This window comes from Channa argus, chromosome 2 (genome assembly GCF_033026475.1).
Source record: "Channa argus isolate prfri chromosome 2, Channa argus male v1.0, whole genome shotgun sequence".
Lineage (NCBI taxonomy): Eukaryota > Metazoa > Chordata > Actinopteri > Anabantiformes > Channidae > Channa > Channa argus.
This window is the reverse complement of record NC_090198.1, coordinates 17834699-17854543: the sequence shown is the minus strand read 5'-3', so window position 1 is coordinate 17854543 and position 19845 is coordinate 17834699. Positions and strand designations below refer to the sequence as shown.

General features: G+C 39.7%; 1 protein-coding gene across 18 annotated transcripts in view; it reads right to left on the bottom strand.

Moving 5' to 3' along the window:
- The window catches only part of baz2ba (bromodomain adjacent to zinc finger domain, 2Ba), a 65696-nt gene that overhangs the window by 26583 nt on the left and 19268 nt on the right, over positions 1-19845 (bottom strand). For 17 of the 18 annotated variants that reach the window (XM_067496092.1, XM_067496090.1, XM_067496084.1 and 14 more), the window contains 4 exons: positions 5159-5335; positions 1179-1367; positions 872-1033; positions 157-350 (listed from right to left, as the gene is read on the bottom strand). In XM_067496092.1, coding sequence (XP_067352193.1) covers positions 157-350; positions 872-1033; positions 1179-1367; positions 5159-5333 — 720 coding nt within the window. In that variant the 5' untranslated portion in view covers positions 5334-5335. Of the gene's footprint in view, positions 1-156; positions 351-871; positions 1034-1178; positions 1368-5158; positions 5336-7219; positions 7258-19845 lie in introns of all 18 variants that reach the window. The other variant, XM_067496089.1, reaches the window with a different exon arrangement.

Genomic DNA, 19845 nt, shown 5'->3' with positions numbered 1-19845 from the left:
TCCCTCTGATGTACCCTGATCCTGTCCATCCTATAGTACCTCCAGCTTCTTCAGTGCCACTGTCTCTAAACTGTACAAGGAGCTTCACAGTATAATGCATAAATAACTCATTTTATATCTCCTTTCAATCTGAATACACTAAATGTCAATACTAACCTTTTCTTTAGATTTCTGGGTCGGCTTTGCCACCAGGTCTCCTGGGTTGTTCTGAGGGCTGCTACGGCGAGTAGTGGGGTCTGAATTTTTGGTCGGTTTGGTGGTTGCCTGAACAGGAGCTGGACTTGCAGAAAAGTTCCCTGATTGTGTGGTTGGAGGACAGACGCCACTACCATTCACTGCCCCATTCACCCCTAGAAACACAAAACAGATCTACTGTATGACTAATCAGCTCCATCTCTGCTGAAAACTTTGTTGCCCAGGATAATGAAATATCTGGAACTAAGTGCAGACTGTAAAACTGTAATAAAAATATTGATTTATACATGTATCTCATCAAACATGCTGGCTGCGTGAGGCACAAGCCCAACATTAGTGGTTTACATAATAAAAGATAAATTAAAAGATACTGTGAAATTAAAAGAGTGCAAGAAACAGAGATTGCAAAAGGGAACACAAGAGAAAGAGGGAGAAAGTGGGCTGACAGAATCACTAAGTGTGGACTGAAAGTCATTAAGTCTGTCTTGAAAAAGAAAAAGCTCATCACAAAACAAAGTGGATTTTGGTTGGGGAAGAAGGCTGAAGGAAAGAAATGGTGGATGAGGAGAGATACGTGTTAGGTTGTTTATTTGCAGTACAAAGTGCCTTTACTAATTCATTGTAATATACTGTAACTGTGAGGATCAATGCACAAGTCTTTTGGATAGTGTGGTACCTTTAGGTGGGGCATTGCTATTCTTGCCAGGCATCCTGTTCTGGACAGGACTGGCGCTGTGGTTGGGCTGAATATGAGGAGTGAAAAATGGAGGGAATCCAATGAAGGAAGGGAGAAAAGCAGCAGCTCCCCGTCCATGGGCTTCAGCAGCTCGCCACCACTCTGTTGAGATAGGAGAGGATAGGATAGGAGAGGAGAGGAGAGGAGAGGAGAGGAGAGGAGAGCAGAGGAGAGCAGAGGAGAGGAAAGGATTAGAAAAATGCACTTTCCTTTGAGCCAACTGCCACCCAAAAAGTCCCCATCATACCAGAAAGGGCTCCTAGCTGGGGGTGGGCAGCCAGAGCAGCTGACATGCCCAGGGAGCCCAGGCCTCCAAACTCAGGCCTGCCTGCTCCGGCAGTGTAGATGGCTCCAAAGGCTGGGTGGTTGACCAGAGGGAAGGCACTTGACAATGTGGAGCCAATGAAGGGTTGCTCTCCTGCTGCTCCAAACAGCCCTGAAATAGATCCAAAGCAAGCAGGATGATTTCAAATGTTTTTAAATGTGATCCAATACAAATAGCTGTGTCTAAGAACACACATAAACTGCCCAATGGTGCAAATAAACAAAGGGAGATATTTTCTGAATGTTTAACTTATTAATTTTAAATGAACACAGTCTTCTCTGTTCTGCCTAAATATTGTACAGTGAGAAATGATGTTGTTTGTAAAAGTTTTTGACATTTTTACTGTTTTGTTTGTATCACATCTTCAAACAGTCTGTTAACCAATCTGTTCTTCTTGACAGATTGGTTAATAGACTGAGTTTCTTATTAATTAGTTTTTTCTTTTTTTTTTGTATGTAGTGTTTATTGGCTTTTTATCGTTTCAGGGTACTGTATTACTTTCATTATAAAAGCACAGGATTAAATGATAAATTCCATCCAGAAAATGAGTTTTACTCTGAACTCTAAAAATACTCACTACTGGCTTAATTTTACTATCTGTATATATTTAACCAATCCTTTCTTCAGTAAGGTGCAATATTGATGTTAGTGTGCAGCTAGTGACAGTTGTTTACCGCACCTTAAGCACGACTCATTGCCCTAATGTTAATTTTGTATATATTTATTGTGTAGACTGAGAACAATGTTCTCAAATTACTCTCTCTTGATGTAAGACTTGACAGGGTGTAAAAATGTGATTTAAAACTCTCTTGAAGATGTCACTTTTTATCTACTTGACTACAGAAGAATTAAATGCAGAACGCCTGTCTTCTATTTGTGTAAGAATTAACTTAAGATTTACCTTCCACTGAGTACACACTGCACCTAATTTTAAAAAGCAGTTATATCGCTTCTGAGCGTGACAGACAGACTTTTGCTTCTGTGTGATGCTTACTGTATGTCTATACAAAAAGATCTAAATCACATCTATTATAATCCCATTTCGACCTTGACCTTTTTGTGTATTGGTATTTCTTTAGTTTGAAGTGGGTATCAGAATATGCTGCACAGTGACTATTCTTGACAAAGTGAAACGTGTGTGTATAAGGTGTAAAAAGCTAACCTCCTCCTATCCTTTTGGGCATTCAATTTCAGCACAGAAGAATACTTCATCAACATCATCATCATCTAGCGTTTTCCTGAGCACAATCATTTCTGGCAGGGGCGACTGCCACATATTACCTCCTCCCAGAGTCAGATGCAATTTGGTGTGAGCATATCTCATGCAAATTCAATTTCTCTTCCAGAAAAAGAGAGCAAGCCTGCTTGATGCCTCTGCATAAGCCAGGTAATACACATGCAGAAAAGTGATGACTGAAGGAAAGGAAAGTGTTGTGCACAATGCAGATGAAAATGTCAAACTACTATACACTTGCACACACCACAGAAATATAAAACAGAGTGACACTGGGGCACAATGTTTTCTAAACTAATGCAGTCTGGGATCTAATTACCCAGAGGGAGACTTTACAAAGTAAGCCTTGTTATGTATGCGCTGTACATACTGTAATGCTGCACAATCCATTGAAGAAGACTATTAATGAACATTGTCTACTGATGCATCGCAGAGACTAAGTGGGTTAGGTTCCTGGTTATATGGTGAGAAACACAACTATAGTAGCATGCCAGCATTCTGACGTAGGAAAGTATAGTCCTTTGCTTCAAGTCCCGTGTGCACCACAAGGCAGCAAAATCTGCCTTTTGAATGCCATTAGAATATGCTGAATATGTAGAGCTGGCTTGCCAGCGTCAGCTAGCGGATACGAAGATAAACGACTGCAATGCAACCCCCAGAAAGGCCAGCCACAGCATTCACTTATGCCTGGGGTGCCCACCTCTCCCCCGCTCACCCCTTTCCTTTCTAGGCAACACAAAGTGACATCTGCAAATGCCTTTTCTATATTAATGCAGATTTTCCAGAAGGTGAATAATTAAATATAAAAATTTGAAGCGAGAAAGAAGCATGGGCAAGACATACCTAGGATTACCTGCTCTTTCTTCCTCACTCTGTGTCTCTGTCTGTCTTGCTCTCGTTTCCTTGCCCTCTTTCTCATTCTGTTTCAATCCTTCCTCCTCTCTGACAAACTGCACCGCCTGCTTTTTTCATGTTTGGATGCTGCCGAAGGGGGATTAATTTGTTGTTTGTTGCAGTCAATCAAATTTCCACAGACAGATTTAAGTTAATTGCATCCGTGAGTTGATCCCAGAAGGAGAGACTGCTACAAGCGCTGATCAGCTTTTATTCTCCAAGTGATATCCTCATCAATGATACACATGTGTACGTGCGTGCGCGTGTGCACACGCACACAAACACACACACACCCACGCACACACAAAATCACACGGTTTGTGGTCATTGTGGCACGTTGGCAAAGGGCCTTGAATCAATGTCTGCACAGTCAGTGAAAATACCATATCTGTGAAATACGTAATTGCTGATGTTACCTGCTTACACAGTACACTTGACTTACAGTACTATTGTTGATAATGTTGTTCTTTTATATCATAATACTTGAGACCTGGGAAAGTAAAGGGAATGAAATCCATTGTTTGCCTTACGTGCATATAAAACATATATATGAATGTTTGTGTGTAGGTATATACTGTATGTTTGAATTACAATCCACAGACTGAACAAGGCACTGCATAAAATGAAAAAGAATTGGCTTGCTTGATTCCCACAAAGCACAGCAGAACTTCAGAGCTAACAGCCTGCCTCTCAGCATTTCATTTGACGCTCAGTCCAAAATCGCTTATCTAGAAAATCTGAGCACACGTAATGGCACAGAGGGGTAAGAGGGATGTATAATGCATAAGGAGGAGATGCTCCTAATGGCGTCTTCTTTGGGGCAACACTAAGGACATGAAGATAAAAACAAGGGGCTTTATTTTGCTCTCTTCTTCTTTTTCCTCTTATAACAGATAGAAAACACAACAATTATGGAGAAACCTGAAAATTCTATTCCGTGCTCAGTGTAACCATGGATTATACTCTATGTGTGTGTGTGCATGTGAAAAGTAGGCCTGAAAAAAACAGTAAGACATTAAGAGATGAGGAGAAAGAGAGTATAAGCAAATGATTCACTCCCTCTTACAAGGGATATTTGAAAAGCTTCACAGAAATACAAACACTAATACAAACAGATTCACACTAAATATACACACTACTTCTTGCCTAATGGCTTTGACCAATACACAGAAAGGAGGCCACTTGCTGGACAGGGCTGACTAGACACTGAGTGGCTGACAAATGTTAAACCATACAGGCAGAGTCTCTCTCTCACTCACGCACACACACACACACACACACACACACACACACACACAGACACACACACAGACACACACACACACACACACACACCTAAAAACACCCACACAATGTCCTGCTGAGCCTGACTCCAGGCAGCTGGAGCAAGAGAGCTGAAGGTTGTCAGGATACATGGCGAAGCATGTGTGTGTTTCTCACACAAAAGAGCCCCCTAATTGTTTGGGATTCATTAATGCAGCAGCTTTTCAATTGCAACCCAAGCTGTCATGAAAAAAAATCCTTGTAGCTGGGAGAGAGGTGTATTCACACAGGCTGCAAAATAACTGTATAATTAATACTGGGGGAAACTCATTTTTCATGATAAAGAAATGAGGAGGACTCTGAATGGTATCAAGACATGAAGGGGACCATATTTGGCATGTTTTATGGTTACATGGAAACTGTTAGTAATGCGTGCTGGTATTTTGTCTTTGGTACTGTACACACCATTTTTGAGATTGAAGACTGACAGAAGGAGAAAAGTATTTCTTACCAGAGGTGGTGAGAGTGGATCCCAGTGCTGAGGGGCTTGGGGCCAGGCTGCTCTTAGAGTGGGGAGCGGGGGATGAAGAAGAGGAAGAAGAGGAGGAGGAAGAGGCCGCAGGGGAGGAGGTGCGAGCAGCAGACAGGGTGGGCGCAGGGGAGGCCAGCCGCTCTCCAGACTCCATATCTGTCAAACACAATCCAATCAGCAGGGTTACAATAGCAAAGCACACTCACCCGTACACACATGCCTAAACCCATGCACACAATGCATAGTGTCAAACCAACGCAACACGTTAAAACACAAGCATGCACAAACAAATACACACGTGCACATCCCCTGACTCTTTTCCTTTCACATCTCACTTCCCCTGAACAATATTTCTCTTTAGCCATGCTCACTGGCTCCCAGTCTCTATTAAATCTATATGACTGGGGAAGGAGGTTGACATCTTTAAGGGCTCTTGATATTGGACAACAAAGCAAGTTTTACGTTTTGACAAAAGAAAATGCATAGAATTAGTTTCGCAACACAACAGTCACTTTTGCTGAGGCTGAAGTAAAATGTTTTGAATGACAGTTCATATGGAAAAAAAAAAAGATTTTTACTCTTCTCTCTTAGACACAGTGGCAAACGTGCAAACGAACTTTCACTCACACAGAGACACACATGCACACCTGTGCTTAACAACCAGGATCCCTTTACACCTCCGTGATGAAAAAACTGTCATTTAAATTTAAGAGCTTTTTCAGGCCTTTAAAGACAACATTGCTCAACATTGAGTCCTTTCAGTTGGAAGTAGAACTAAATGGAGAGGCTTTTAGATGATGGGTGCATTAACCAACACGGTAGCTGTCCATTATCAGAGTCAACATGCCAGCCATTATCAACCAACCAACAGCATAAACCCTCACAAGAAACATTTGGTCATTCTGCAACCAAATATTTTGCTTACATTACTCAACTTTAATCCCCTTTTGCTTACAACTGAGAACACAATGTGGCTGTGCCCACACAGACGCTAACTTGTGCAGCCAAATAAAAAAACTGTGTCAAAACACATTAATTTACACACACTCACACATTTCAAGCCCTACACTCTCTCTCTCTCTCACACACACACACACACACACTCACACTCACACACATAGAAAATCACCTCCCCTGTCTATCACATCAACCTGACTCTTTTTCTCTCTTCTCCTTTTCCATATCCCTCTGCCTGACACTAATCCAGGACTGAAAATCCCCTTCAAAAGCACAGTTTGCAGATTGTGTTTTACAGGCAGGCTTTGTTATTGTGTCATTACACATAAACAGTCTCTGCCTCCATCTCTCTTTCCTTCCCTCTCTACTGCCACCCCTCCACCCCCCACCCCCTCCCTCCTCTGCAGTGGGAGCAGAGCCACTGATTAAATCTCTGAGACAAAAGCTGCTATCCTCTGAATATCAAGTATCAGCCTTTCGCCAGGAGCAACACTGACAAGAGAGAGGGAGAGTGGGAGAGCGAGAGGCACGGATGACAAGAAAACCTGCTGCAGTCCACAGGGAGGAGGCTGGTGTGCCACTGGACTTGGGCAGCCATTGCTGCAGTGAAAAGATGGTGGTTGTGTAATTATGAGCAAGGTCAAAGGTCCTTTATAGTCACGTCTTGTACAAGGTGACAGAATGTGAGCTCAAGAACCAAATTATCAAATCAAATAGCAAATAAATTCACTTTACATATTACTTATAAGATAACATTTCTGGCTGAGTGTCTTTTATTGTACTCCTAACTGTTACTTCTCCGTCACATTTTGTTGCATGAATGGCTGTCACACTTTCTGCTCTTCACCTCGGCTGTCACCCTTTAAATGTCAGGTTAGGGTGAAAAAAAAAACATGGTAAAAAAAATAACGAATTCTTTGCAGAAGATGAAAAGTGAAAAACTTTGTTCCACATTTGCTCCTGACAAAAAATTTAAGTATCATTAAACAAGTGATGAAAATGGAGAGGAGCTGTGGCCCTTTATAATTATCATAATGCACATGAAAACAAAAGGCTCGTGTCTCAGAGGACGAGCAAGCTTACGTGGTGTCAGCTGATAAGTGAAGCGGATCATTCTCTACCTTTTCAGGGGGAAGGAAAAAACAGGAAGAGAAGAATAGAGAATAGAAAAAAAAAAGAAAAAAAGATAGATTGAGGGAAAAGAGGTAAGTAAGACAATGCACTCTGATTTTGTTGTAGTAAAAAGACAGAAGAAAGGAAAAGGGAAGATGAAGAACAGACTGTAAACCATTCCTGTCATTTCTCAATATCTGCACTTAATGCCTCGCCTTGTCAAAATGTGATGATGTGAACAGAATTGATTTCCCCCCTAACAAACAACAAAAAAGCAATCCCTCCTTTGCAGAGGTGTAAAGCAGTACTACCCTCCCCCTCATCTCCTCTCATCTCTCACAATCTCTCAAAGGGCCTCTTTCTGGGATGAGAGACAGAGCAAGAAAGGATAGCGGGGGAAAAATGACTGCGAGGCAAGTCCATCTTCCTCTGACAACTTCAAACTGATCACTTAGTCCAATTAAATCTAATAACAATAATAAGATTGAGCTCAGCAATGTACCACCAAATGCACAGCCACAACAGTGATTGCAACAATAATGTAGCGCCAAGGTATTTAAGGATCCAATCCTGACTTAATTATGAGAAATTAAAATGGATTTAGCATCAGAATTAGCTTGATTTTATAGGTAATTAACAGCACACCACAGTGGTGGTATAGGGCGAGCATTATAATCTCTGTGAACAGCTAAATCAATTTGACTTGAACAACACCAACCAATCAACACAGAGCAGTGCAACCAGAAACAGTAGGTCTTGCAGATGCAAGGAGAGGGAGAATTTATGCTAATAGCCGAACTATGATTTATGTGTTCCAATGCTGGATTCAGAGTCAAGTCCACAAATACAACACAGCACCCAGCTGTCAATGCATGCAGCTAATAGAGGCTAGATGCAGCTGCCCTTCAGGAAATAGTGTGGTTTTATGATTGCATGCAGCCTTCATATTGCAGGCTTCGCATGTCAGTATCATCTTAAAGGGGGGCAGAATTGCATAAAGAAGACATAGACTGTGTGCATTTAATGGTGGTATAATGGCCTGTGCTGCTTGGTATAAGGCCCTACATCATGCCTTTGTTTTCTGGTGTTGTATTTCTGTGTTGCATGTATGTAATGGTGCTTGGTTACGTGTGCAGTGGTTTTACAAAAGACAGCCAATACATGTGTGCCAATATGTGTGTGTGTGTTATACTCCTGTGTGTCTAACTCTGGCCCCTTTCCTCCTCACCCCTTTTACACACACACACACACACACACACACACACACACACACACACACACACACACACACACACACAGTAACAGATGGCTGATACTAACTGAGATAATCCGCCAACAGAGTCATCAGCATGGATCAGTGGTAATCAGTGTGTGGACACAATGTCTCTTCTCCACCCGTAATGGAAGGAGCGCCTGGCGCAAGAGAAGGGGAAATGCATTATTCCCCATGATGCCCTGACCCCATTCAAAGACACATGGTAGCTCCCAGCTTTCTTTCTTTTTTGTCCTTACTGCAGCCAACAAAGCCTATCATCATCGTTTCTATAACATTCACTCTTCCCTCTGGATCTCTTACTCCCCGCCCTTTATTGTGATCTGCAACTGTGTCAAACGGAGACCTCAGTTTAGCTGTGTCCTGCTCAGAGCAGCTAACAAGAAAAACGTCAAGTTCGTCATGATGAAGGTTGTTGGTACAGAAGAGGATCGGAATGAGTAATCCACCATTAGCATTCTGGTTTAATCAGTGTCATTGGTTTTTACCGACACTTAGCTGGTGGTGTATTACTCAAAGCAAACATATTGAATTGTTTGTATTACCATTTCCAGTAAATAATGAAAGTTCTTTATAAGAAATGTTAGTGTCCAGAAGCTCTTCTGATTAACAAGTGACTAACAACTGTCAGTCAGTCCCCATGAATCTCTCATTATTGAAACACACACATGCAAACACACACACACACACACACACACACACACACACACACACACACACACACACACACACAGGTACTTTCTGTTGCACTTTGTGAAAGTGAGGTCATTGACACTTAATCAGCAACAACTTCTTTTTTGTTTCTGACCTTGTATAGCCGTTGCTAAATCGCATAGTTTTAACTTCCCTTGCCTTTCTGTTTCTATACATTTATGTGGGTGTGTTTTTTTTTGTAGGCACAACAAGTACATATGGATGTGAACATATTTATTTTGCACGCTTGTTGGCACTGAACACTAAACTGAGTAAGATCATCTTGCTTACAGCAGAGTGCACACACAAGCTTGTATGACCCCTCATCTCCTCCCTTATCCCTCCCTTTTCTGCACACACACCGTTGGCCAGGAAATGACATAACCAGGCATCTTGGCAAAAATTAAGAGACAACCTTTGTCTATACTTAAACAACAACTCAGAGAACATTTAAAGAGACAGAGTGTACTGTGTGATCTAGTTATACAGCACTGGTTGAAGAATCTGAAATATTTTAACATAAATAGTATGATTTATTCTGCAGCTGTTGATTCATCATTTGATTACAATAATTTAAAAAAATTACCTAATTTACCTAATCCCAAGATGATGCCATCATATTTCTTACTTTATCCTACTAACATTTCAAAACCCAAAGTTTATCACATGAAACAAAGAAAGCAACAAGCTCTTACATCTGAGAAGCTGAAAATCTGGAGATGTTTAGAAATTTTGATTGAAAATTATTTAATTAATAAACTTAATTGCTCCTTTATCTCCTTTAGGGTGTCAATGTAGCATTTCATGACACTGTGTAAAAAGGACCGAAGCAAATTTCTAATTTGTGGAAAAAATATTTATACTGCACAAGTTAACGTCCGTGTTATATCACAAAATCATGGTTTAAAATTTGCTGCATATGTGCTTCATAAACTCAATGAGCCAATCCCTGAAAGAAGTACAAACAGACAGCATGCCCCAATGTGGCCTATCTAGGTGACAACAACTGGAGTGACTCAGACCCCTCTCTCGGCTCTGCTCCTGCCCAGTGACAGATGGCAGAGCAGGACATGTAGGGGATAGGCACCATCTCTCACCCCGCCTCAGCTAGCCTTGGCAGTGGTGCTGGCCACAGGTCTTATTACAGCCACACCACTGCCTGCCTCCATGCAACATGGGAGCTTACCACACTAGAGCTGCTTACTGCCTGCCAGGGCAAAAAGGTAATGATGTGGTCCTGTGCATAAAAAATGGTAGAGCGTGGCATTAGCATTGAAGAGTTTCCAGATTCAGTATTCACTGGTCCCTGTTGGAACACACATGTGTATCATTCTTGCTGTAAGAAGCTTTAGATAAACTATAAAACCAAATGGCATGTTGCATGCATTCTGTATATTTTTAAAATGACTAGAAATCAGCTCTTGCCAAATGGTTTTATTTGCCTTTTCAAGCATACTGTAGATGCCAAAGGCTAGAACTCAACACCCCTACTCACCATCCGTCTCTGCTGGGTTCCCAGTCAAAATAATGTGATTTTGGGACATGGTGATGACTCGGTGAGGGGAATAGGATAGGCTTGTCACTTGTGTTTGATGTCAAACCTATGTGTGACAGAATAGTGTTACTCAGCTCAACCAGACATAGCACTACTCCCATTTCCTGGCCATAAATAGAAGAGAATGAGCCAGTATTGAGTGTTTGTCTAAGTGCATGTGTTTGAGAACCAGTGTTTGTGCGTTTGTGTATCTGTGTGCACACAAACACATACATACACATAATTTTAAGTGTCGTAAAGTAAGCTCAAAAAGAAAATTCCCATCTCTTGTGCTCTTCCGCGTCTGCATTCAGCCAAAGGTAATAATTCTCCTTACGATAACTAAACAGGGTCTTCACGGAAGAAAAGAAAAAACAGAAGTGTGCATCATCCCAGATGAATCTCCCCTTCTCCCTCTGCTAACCACTTACAGTCATGTGCCAGTCTCACAGCTCATTACATTTTTTCTGCACACTGAACCAGATCTGCTCGCCACTGGCTGCATGTGTCTGCAAGAGTCTATAAGCACTTTAGAGGAGCTTGAAAACACAAAATAAACCCCATCTCATTGAATTTAGCAAGCACATTTCTTCTCATGTAGACCCAGACACATATGCAAGACTGGGGATAATGTGTATTATAAGTGAATGCCTCTAAGGGTTAATTAACATTTCGATTACATATTCTGGTATTTTACATTTGCTCTAGTTCAATTGTCACAATAGAGCTTCATTGTAACTGAATGCAGAATCAAACTGATGATTTGCAAAAAATGTGCCCTGAGGCCTTACACTTGGAGCTTAGATAGCTACTATGTGCACAACTCTCTTTGTAAAAATCAATCCCATATACTAAATACAGCAACTAATTCTCTAGTATTTAACAAGAGATTTGTAGACGTTTCCACAATTCTACATTTCTAAATCAACTGAAAATGGAAGTTTTATTCTGTCTCATTAGTTCCACCGACATTGCTCTGGTTGGTTGCACCACTATAACTGCTGTACCTTTGTGTTTTGCATTTACAAAAAAAAAAAAAAGAAATTACATTAATATTGATGCCGCACAGATAAGCCGAAGAGAGCTGATGTTTTAAAGTAACAATCGGAGTACAGAGTCACCTTTGCCTTGTGCATTCTCTTACAGATTGTTATTCTAACCAGAAATTCAAAATATCTAAAAGGTATGAAAGGAAATTGTATAATCTAAAAAGGTTTGCTACATAACTTTGGTTATTGCTGTTTATATGAAGTAAAAACCTGATCATTACATGTTCTGGTGCTCATTTTTTTTAATTATACATTTATTGTAAAATGATTCAAATGACTACAATCAAAAAGCAAAAATAGTACATTGTATAAATAAATATCTTATTTATATATAAAGTTTTATTTTTAGCTCATATCAGTTTGGCTTTGTTGAGTGTTATTTACTGTTTGATACTAAAGAAGATATCCTCTCACTTTACAAAATACGGGAAATGGAAAAATACATAAAACAGAATAACAGGAAATAGCATCAGTTATCAGGAAAAATCTGGAAAATAGAAGAAGAGAGAAATGTGGTGGTGAGGGAGTGAGAGAGAGTGGGGGGATGAGCTCAGTACTCGAGATATGCATAATGCAAATGACATGCATGTCAAATAGCAAAACAAACTGACAGTGACAGAACAATGGAATAACCACAGAGCAGCAAGCCTTGCTTGAGCAATCATTGGAGCCCCTTCTGTCCATTTCCATGCGAAGAAACCATTTAAAATCAGTTTCGTTTAACTTAAACTTTACTCGCGATAACTCAGGTTACGCTGAAAAATGTGACAGAAAGGAGGCAGAAATAACTTAATTCATGGCTACCATTTCCAAGAGCATGACTTGATCAAGTTCTTGGAGTATATTATATATTGTTCAACACAACAGATTAGCTAACACATGTACAGCCACAGACCATGTTTTTTAATATACCCCGTAGCCACTCAAAGCTTCATTGACCATGTTACTTCCTTACTGGCCAAACTGGCAAATTCAGAAAGTGGTTAAAGATTTCTGCAATGTATAGTAATTTAATTTGTTATCATTCAGTTTGTTCACTGGCTACTTTATAGAATATTGCAAAATTAAGAAAATCTAGGAGCAAACTACATTACACACTGGTTTAGACCACATATTTATAAGACAAATTTAGGCGCAACACCAAAAATAAGAGCTTCTCACATTGATGTCAACTGAAATAAATTAATCTGCAACTATTTTAACAACTGCTTATACGTTTATGTCATTTTGCGAGCACAAATTAATTTTGAGGATTTATTGCGTTTCTTTATTACATTCGAATTCCTTTTATAGGACACATCATTAATTGATTTATTAGGAAAATGACTGACAGATTAATGAATAATGAAAACAACTGAAATGCAGCCCTAATATCAACCATTACATCTCAACAGGCCCTGGTTAATTACCAGTAAATCATTGTAAAACAATTCTTTTACCTATGATCTTACAACTCTTTTTAGTACCACTCAAGGTCAGAGCAAACTTTCATTTTACCTTCTGCACATAATAACCTCATTAAAAGGACTCAGACTTTCTGTTCAACACAAACAGACAAATATTGAATAGAAAATTAGGATAAACATGTGTTTAACATTCCAATAGTAAACAGAAAACGTGTTCAGTGTTTACATCGGCACACTATCAGTGCGGTGCATTCGAACACTGAAATTAGATGAAAGTCTTAACAGCTATTGACTAGTTTCAGAACCACAATCTCCCAACATAAGGCATATGAGGCAAAATCCACCAGCATTAAACTCAATATGTCCATCTTTTGTATTGCCCTGTTCATAAGTGTGCTTTACTTAATGTTAAACATTTCAAAATGACTGGCTGGAAGAGAATAGTGTTGTATTGACAGAGAGAGGCAAAGCAGCGGGCAGCCAGCCACTGTGTTCTGCTTCACTGCAACATGGGAGGGAGGCCAGTGTGGACACACACAAGGAAACACACACACACGCATCCAGGCTGAGAAACCCACACACATGCACGCACACATGCACAAACAGGAAAGCACACACAGATGCACACAAACTGCTACTCTGTCTTCTTCTCTCTATCCCTCACACACACACAGTGCAGCAGGTGAGGTGCCAGCACATCACAGCGCTGCCATTTTTCAGTGTCTTGCTCAGGGAGAAGCGCTCTGACATTTTATGAAGCACTCTGCAGAAATCAGCAGCTTGTAATGGCGGCTGGACTGTCACTCCTTTCCACTCTTCACACACCCACTATCTCTCCTCCTCACACTGCTTTTAAGATAGTATCTCCCTTGATTAGCATAATCTAATCAATTTTACAAAATTGGCTTTTAATTACATAGGGCAATCTTGCCTGCTTGTTCTCTTTTTAAGCTTTAAATGTATGAAATATTTTTTTTTAAATGGCAGACTGAGGCAAGAAAAAAAAATAAGTGAAGGTTAAAAATGCTGCTGATCACGATCAAGCGACATAAATGTGGTAAAAGCATGAGTGGTAAAAATATAAATGCTACTATTAATACTAAGCATTGGAGTTAATTTTTCAATTGCAGCATAATATTTTGTATTCATTTGGACATTATCAATAAGCAATAAAGTAAAATCCCCTACGACTTACAATAATGTATTTTGACATTTAAGTCTGTTAAATGATTGAAAATGCAGTTGTTAAGTAGCTGCATAAAACCAGGGATCTATAACCATGATTACCTCTCTGGCATTTTGTTGTGCCTGACAAGCTCTCTGTTGAGCAATGATTAACAGCCACTGACTCTACAAACCACTACTAGCACATTAACCCAAATTGTTTACATTAGGTAGTTCTTCACTTAAGACATTACTGCTGCTGCAACATTTACAGCTGCCCTCAGAAGCAGCTAGCAATCTGCGCATAACCTGACAATTTACAAAAACACACAGCTAGTGTGGTTTAAACTTTTCCCCAAAAAGTTGCACTCAGGGCCAGTAGGTCTAAGTAACTCAAAACAGTATGCTCACAGAAAAAAATGTGATTAAACTTGAAATATGTGGGAAGTGTCAAGGCCAAATCTCTCGGTGTAGGCTATAAACCTTAAACTAAGCCGATTTCATTAATGTGACATTAGCATTTGTAATGAGAAAAGGGGAAAAAACCCTTGGGATATCTTTGTACTGTTACAAAAACTACACATATTCATGCATGCGCATGCCCACGCATATGCGCATACACATTCACATGCAAACATAAACACACAGACACATAAGCTACAATATCAGGTATTAATTTTCACCCATATTACACAAGAATCAGAAAATGTAGCCAAAGCACAGAAGAGGGAAAATATTGTATTTGCGTAGGTTTTATAATGAAATATCACAGTGAAACTGTAAACTAACAGTGACAGTAAATCTGTTCAACCTTTATTGATGAACTGAGCAGTTAATTCCAGACAAATAAAGCTTAGCATTCACTCCCACTCTTCAGACAGAAAGGAAGGGAGAAAGACATTGTCAAGATCGAATCTTTAAATAGCTGATGACTTTAAAAAAAGAAGAAAAGAAAACTGACCAAAACAAGTACTGTATGTGGTACTGTCCAAGTTGAACAGTTCTGTGTGCCTCTGCCCAGCAGCACCCGGAAAGCATCTACCTGTGGATTTGTTCATTAAGTCAATACTGAGCTACGCATTTCCAAATTAACCTATGTAGTTTTAGGTCCCAGCCAATGATGGTGCATGATTAGTTTAAGTGTTGCTTTAGTGATTTAGTAAAGAGTTACTGACATAAACTAAAAGCTAAGATAAAAACTAAATGCTAAGATTTTAACTTACAGTTAGATAACACCCAATTAAGATGTATTATTAACTTTGGAAAATGTAATGATGAAACATCCAGCCACAATAAAATGTGCTGATGGGGGTTTAGGATTAGGATAAGTTGCTTCATTTGTCTTCTACATACAGCTTCAACTTCTTTCTTCATCTGTATTAAATTTTTTTATTAATCAGTGGAAACAATAAGAAAACAATAACATGAGGTAGTGGTGGGAAAAAATCTTAGTGATGCTGATGAGACACAGACAAGAGCATAACTGTGACTATTATGGCTAAAAAAAGAAAAGAAAAAATCTGTATAGCATAACATCCACATCTCACTTGAGAGATCATTCACTGATGGTAATGATAATAACACAATTAGTGATCCAAAACCAATTAAATAAGGACCTGCAGTAAGAAGTCACTCCATTTGTCACTAAGAAATCCTTATATACAGTTTACTATTAGCTACTAGCCTGCCTGTGTCCAAATACAATATAATAACAGACATCTAGTGACTTAATGTCTTTGGTTTTGCTTTATTTTCAGAAGTCATCTCAATTCAACACCTTGCTGTGATAAAAGCTGAGTTGCCAACTGACTTCTTATAATGATATCTGCTGTCTGCAATAATGAAAATGGTCTATAAACACAGAGCAAAAGCAGATTTGTTTCTAAATACTACAAAACTAGCAACATAGATATCTTTGGGAGTGACTAACATGCAACAATGGTCCCCCGTCACAATTAAACAACTCTGCCAAAGACAGATTTTAAAAATAAATAAATTCTGGTATTGTGGTCCAGAAAGGATTCAGTAAGAACACACAATATGTATCAGGTGTACAGTAAGGCTTCCGAACACACAATATGTATGGGGTGTACAGAAAAGGCGTCAGTTCACTTAATATGTGTAAGTTGTACAGTAAGGCTTCAGAACACTCAATATGTATTAGATGTATAGAAAGTCTTCACTACAACCAATATGTATGGGGTTTACAGTAGGGCATCAGAACACAGAACATGCTCCATAAATTCCCCTATAAGCCTGAGTTTTAATAATAAAATATGTTGCTGAAAGATGAGTGTTTTCTGTTTTATGACATTGAAGAAACATTTTTTCAATTGTTATGTAACTTCTCAAAATTATCACAGCTGGCAAACACATAACTAGAGCAAATACATTTTCACTTGTTTCCAAATGTAGGTAATAAATAAAAACTAAATGCCAATTCAGCATGCAAAAGGAATGATAAACGGGCTCCTATTAATCAGTTTAACTTTGGGCTCCACTGATTAATACACTTGTAAAATATTTTGGATATTGCAAAAACTGATTTTCATGTTTGTTTTATGCTTCATGTTTGAGTTTTTTTCTGTCATACACAAAGCACACACAGGCAGGTAAGGCTGGTAAAATTAAAAGAATAAATAAAATGTTATGAGAAGGACTCTCTGGTTAGGCTTAAATGAGACCAATTTTAAAGAGTTTATGCTTAAGTGAACAGAAAAGCAGAGCATTAAAACATGGTGTTCACCACAGTTTGCCTCCATAATGTTAATTTCCCTTGGTTTGTTTGTCTCCTTTTTTTTGGCAGTATGCTTCTGGTGCACTCTCATTCAAAGCAGTTCTGAAAAAAGCTGGTCCCAAAAGACTTACATGAAGAATGTTTGCAAAATGAAAATGTCGTCCAATCCTTGTATTTTTGTTATCGTGGCCCCCGCTTACCTTTTCATCATTGTGAAATGACAATATCAGGGTAGGCTATATCTAACAACACATACTGAACTGGCTTCTGTCAAAATAAATAAAAGCTTAAATTTTAACTATAGTATTTGACATGGGTGAAATTTTTTTTAGACAAAATAACACCCTTAAGCACATAGAACTATAATAATCGAGGGTCATAATGGGAAACAGCTTTGCTCTACCGTTTTGCCAGTATCACCTTTCTGCTACTCCATCCAGGACACGTTGTCTCCCCCCTGGGGGCAAATGTAGAAGACCCTTTTAAAAGTCCAGCTGTGCCTTTAAAAGAGTTTGTCACACCAGCAATGGGGGGCTTTGAAATGAAATGCTCAATATCCACAAAATAGAACTCCTTTTTTCTCTGTGACATGGCTCTACTTCCTGTGTCACCACACTTCCCCTGTGAAATTTCATATAAAAAGTCAAAATATTTGAGCCTCCATTGTTGACTGTGTCAAACCTGGTCTTGACATTACTGTACTGCAATCACACTCTCACAGGTGGATACACATGTGACTATGACTATAGATGCACAGTTACCTGTGTTAGACACAGGGTAACTATTTTGTCAGACTAGATTTCATGTGAAACGATATCCACTGGCCCATCCTCTGGATGCTAACACTTCCTTAAAGTTGAACCAATCACAAAATCTGCCACCAAGCTTTTGTTACTTGATATTATTTAAGGAGGAACTAATCAGGAAAAAGAATATAGCTTTGGTTCTGTGGACGTATACTTGTGTTTGGTCTGTGTGCGTGCGCGCACACGCGTGTGTGTGCGTCTGTGTACGCCTGTGTCATGGCGAGTAGATTCCTGAAACCAAAGCTGCCTAGGCCTGTTGTTGATAGCCGTGTCTCACCCACTCACTGCCCCAGAGGGAGTCAGGACCAGGACCACTGCTCAGGGTCTGTCTGTTCACACACATGAAACACAGGCTTAGATTACACAGGGCTCAAATATGACTCATCCCAAAGAGGGGGTGGAGGAAGGACCGCTCTGTTGTTTTGCACAATTTTGCACACACTGGTACACACAGAAACACACATTTCCTGCAGTAATAGCTACATCACAGGCTTAGAGAGAGGACCTAGTGGTTCCCCACACCTGCCAAAGACAGATGTTAAGAATAAATCAGAGAAAAGCTCAGAGTGAGGAGAAGCTCCACACTGCTGTAACTCCACTAACTCACTACATAGTATGCTAACTGGAGAGCAAACAGCTGCACATGACAACACACACTAGTTGAGAAACTAACAATAGCATACATGCACCTGACATGCATACTAAGAGAGGCCACATCGTATTGGGATAGGGAGCATTTTCCAGTTTGGTCTCACAGGTTTTTTTGTGTTTTCAGCTCTGTTCTGTTGCTGCATAACCACCTCCCATCCTTTGGAGCTGAGGTTTTTTAAGTGCAATTGTTCTAGAAGAAGCTGAAATCCTCCAACGACAGACAAACAAGTCACAACAAGGCTGAAAGCGGTGTGGGCGGTTTGGAGAGGAAGCTCTTTTTTCCGATGCTGACTAGGTGAAATTCATGGTTTCTTTATTTAAGTTTTGTGCAGCTGGGTTTAGGAAAAATCATCATGCTAATAAAGTCTGCCCTTTGCGTACACGTCTAAATCCTGATTCATGTACACATTCCTAAATCTTAATTAATATATTCAAAAAAGCAATGTCAAGTGACTGTGTCCTCTCAAAGCATAATTCACACCAACACAACACAACACAATCCTACATCCTGTCAGTCAACATGGCACACTTCCTGGTTCCAGAAATGTGTCATATAACATCTAAATAAAAGTGGAGCTTTTGTCTATGAGGTCTGTATAAGGGGTGTGTGTGTGTGTGTGTGTGTGTGTGTGTGTGTGTGTGTGTGTGTGTGTGTGTGTGTCATAAACAGACACACTTCATCCTTGTGACCCAGAAACAGGATAAAACTGAGTTAACCAGCAGCATAGTGACATTACCTCTTCTTTGCCTTCCTGGAATGCCAACCTGGTGTGAAACTACAAAAATATGATGTCCTTACACACCACATAATGTGCCTATGCCTGCACATGTTTGCGTAACTAAGGAAAGGAGTAAGCAAGGGTGTTTACCTTTGTTTTTCTGGCACAAGGAAAAATCTTCAAATACTTGAATAAATAGTATAGTTGATGTCTAAAAAGCAAAAGACATTTCTAAATCTGCAAATTTACCTGGGTCTGCAAATTAAAAATTTGACAAACGTGTTATTTGGATTTATTTTTATTTTGTTTGATCTAGGAAAGTTTATTCTTGAACATCCTGACAATCACTGGGCAAAATAAAGCCCAACTGTGGCCCTTGGGATGCCAATGAGTCTAACATCCATGACTCAAGAGGTCAAGCACCCCATCCACGCTGGGCATGAGGGGTTAAGGGGATGAAACCAAGTGTGAAATGTAAGACAACCTAACATGGTTTCTCAGGCAACAAATAGAAAGGCGACAAACATATTTCTGTGACTGTGAGGAACGTGAGGTATGTTAGGA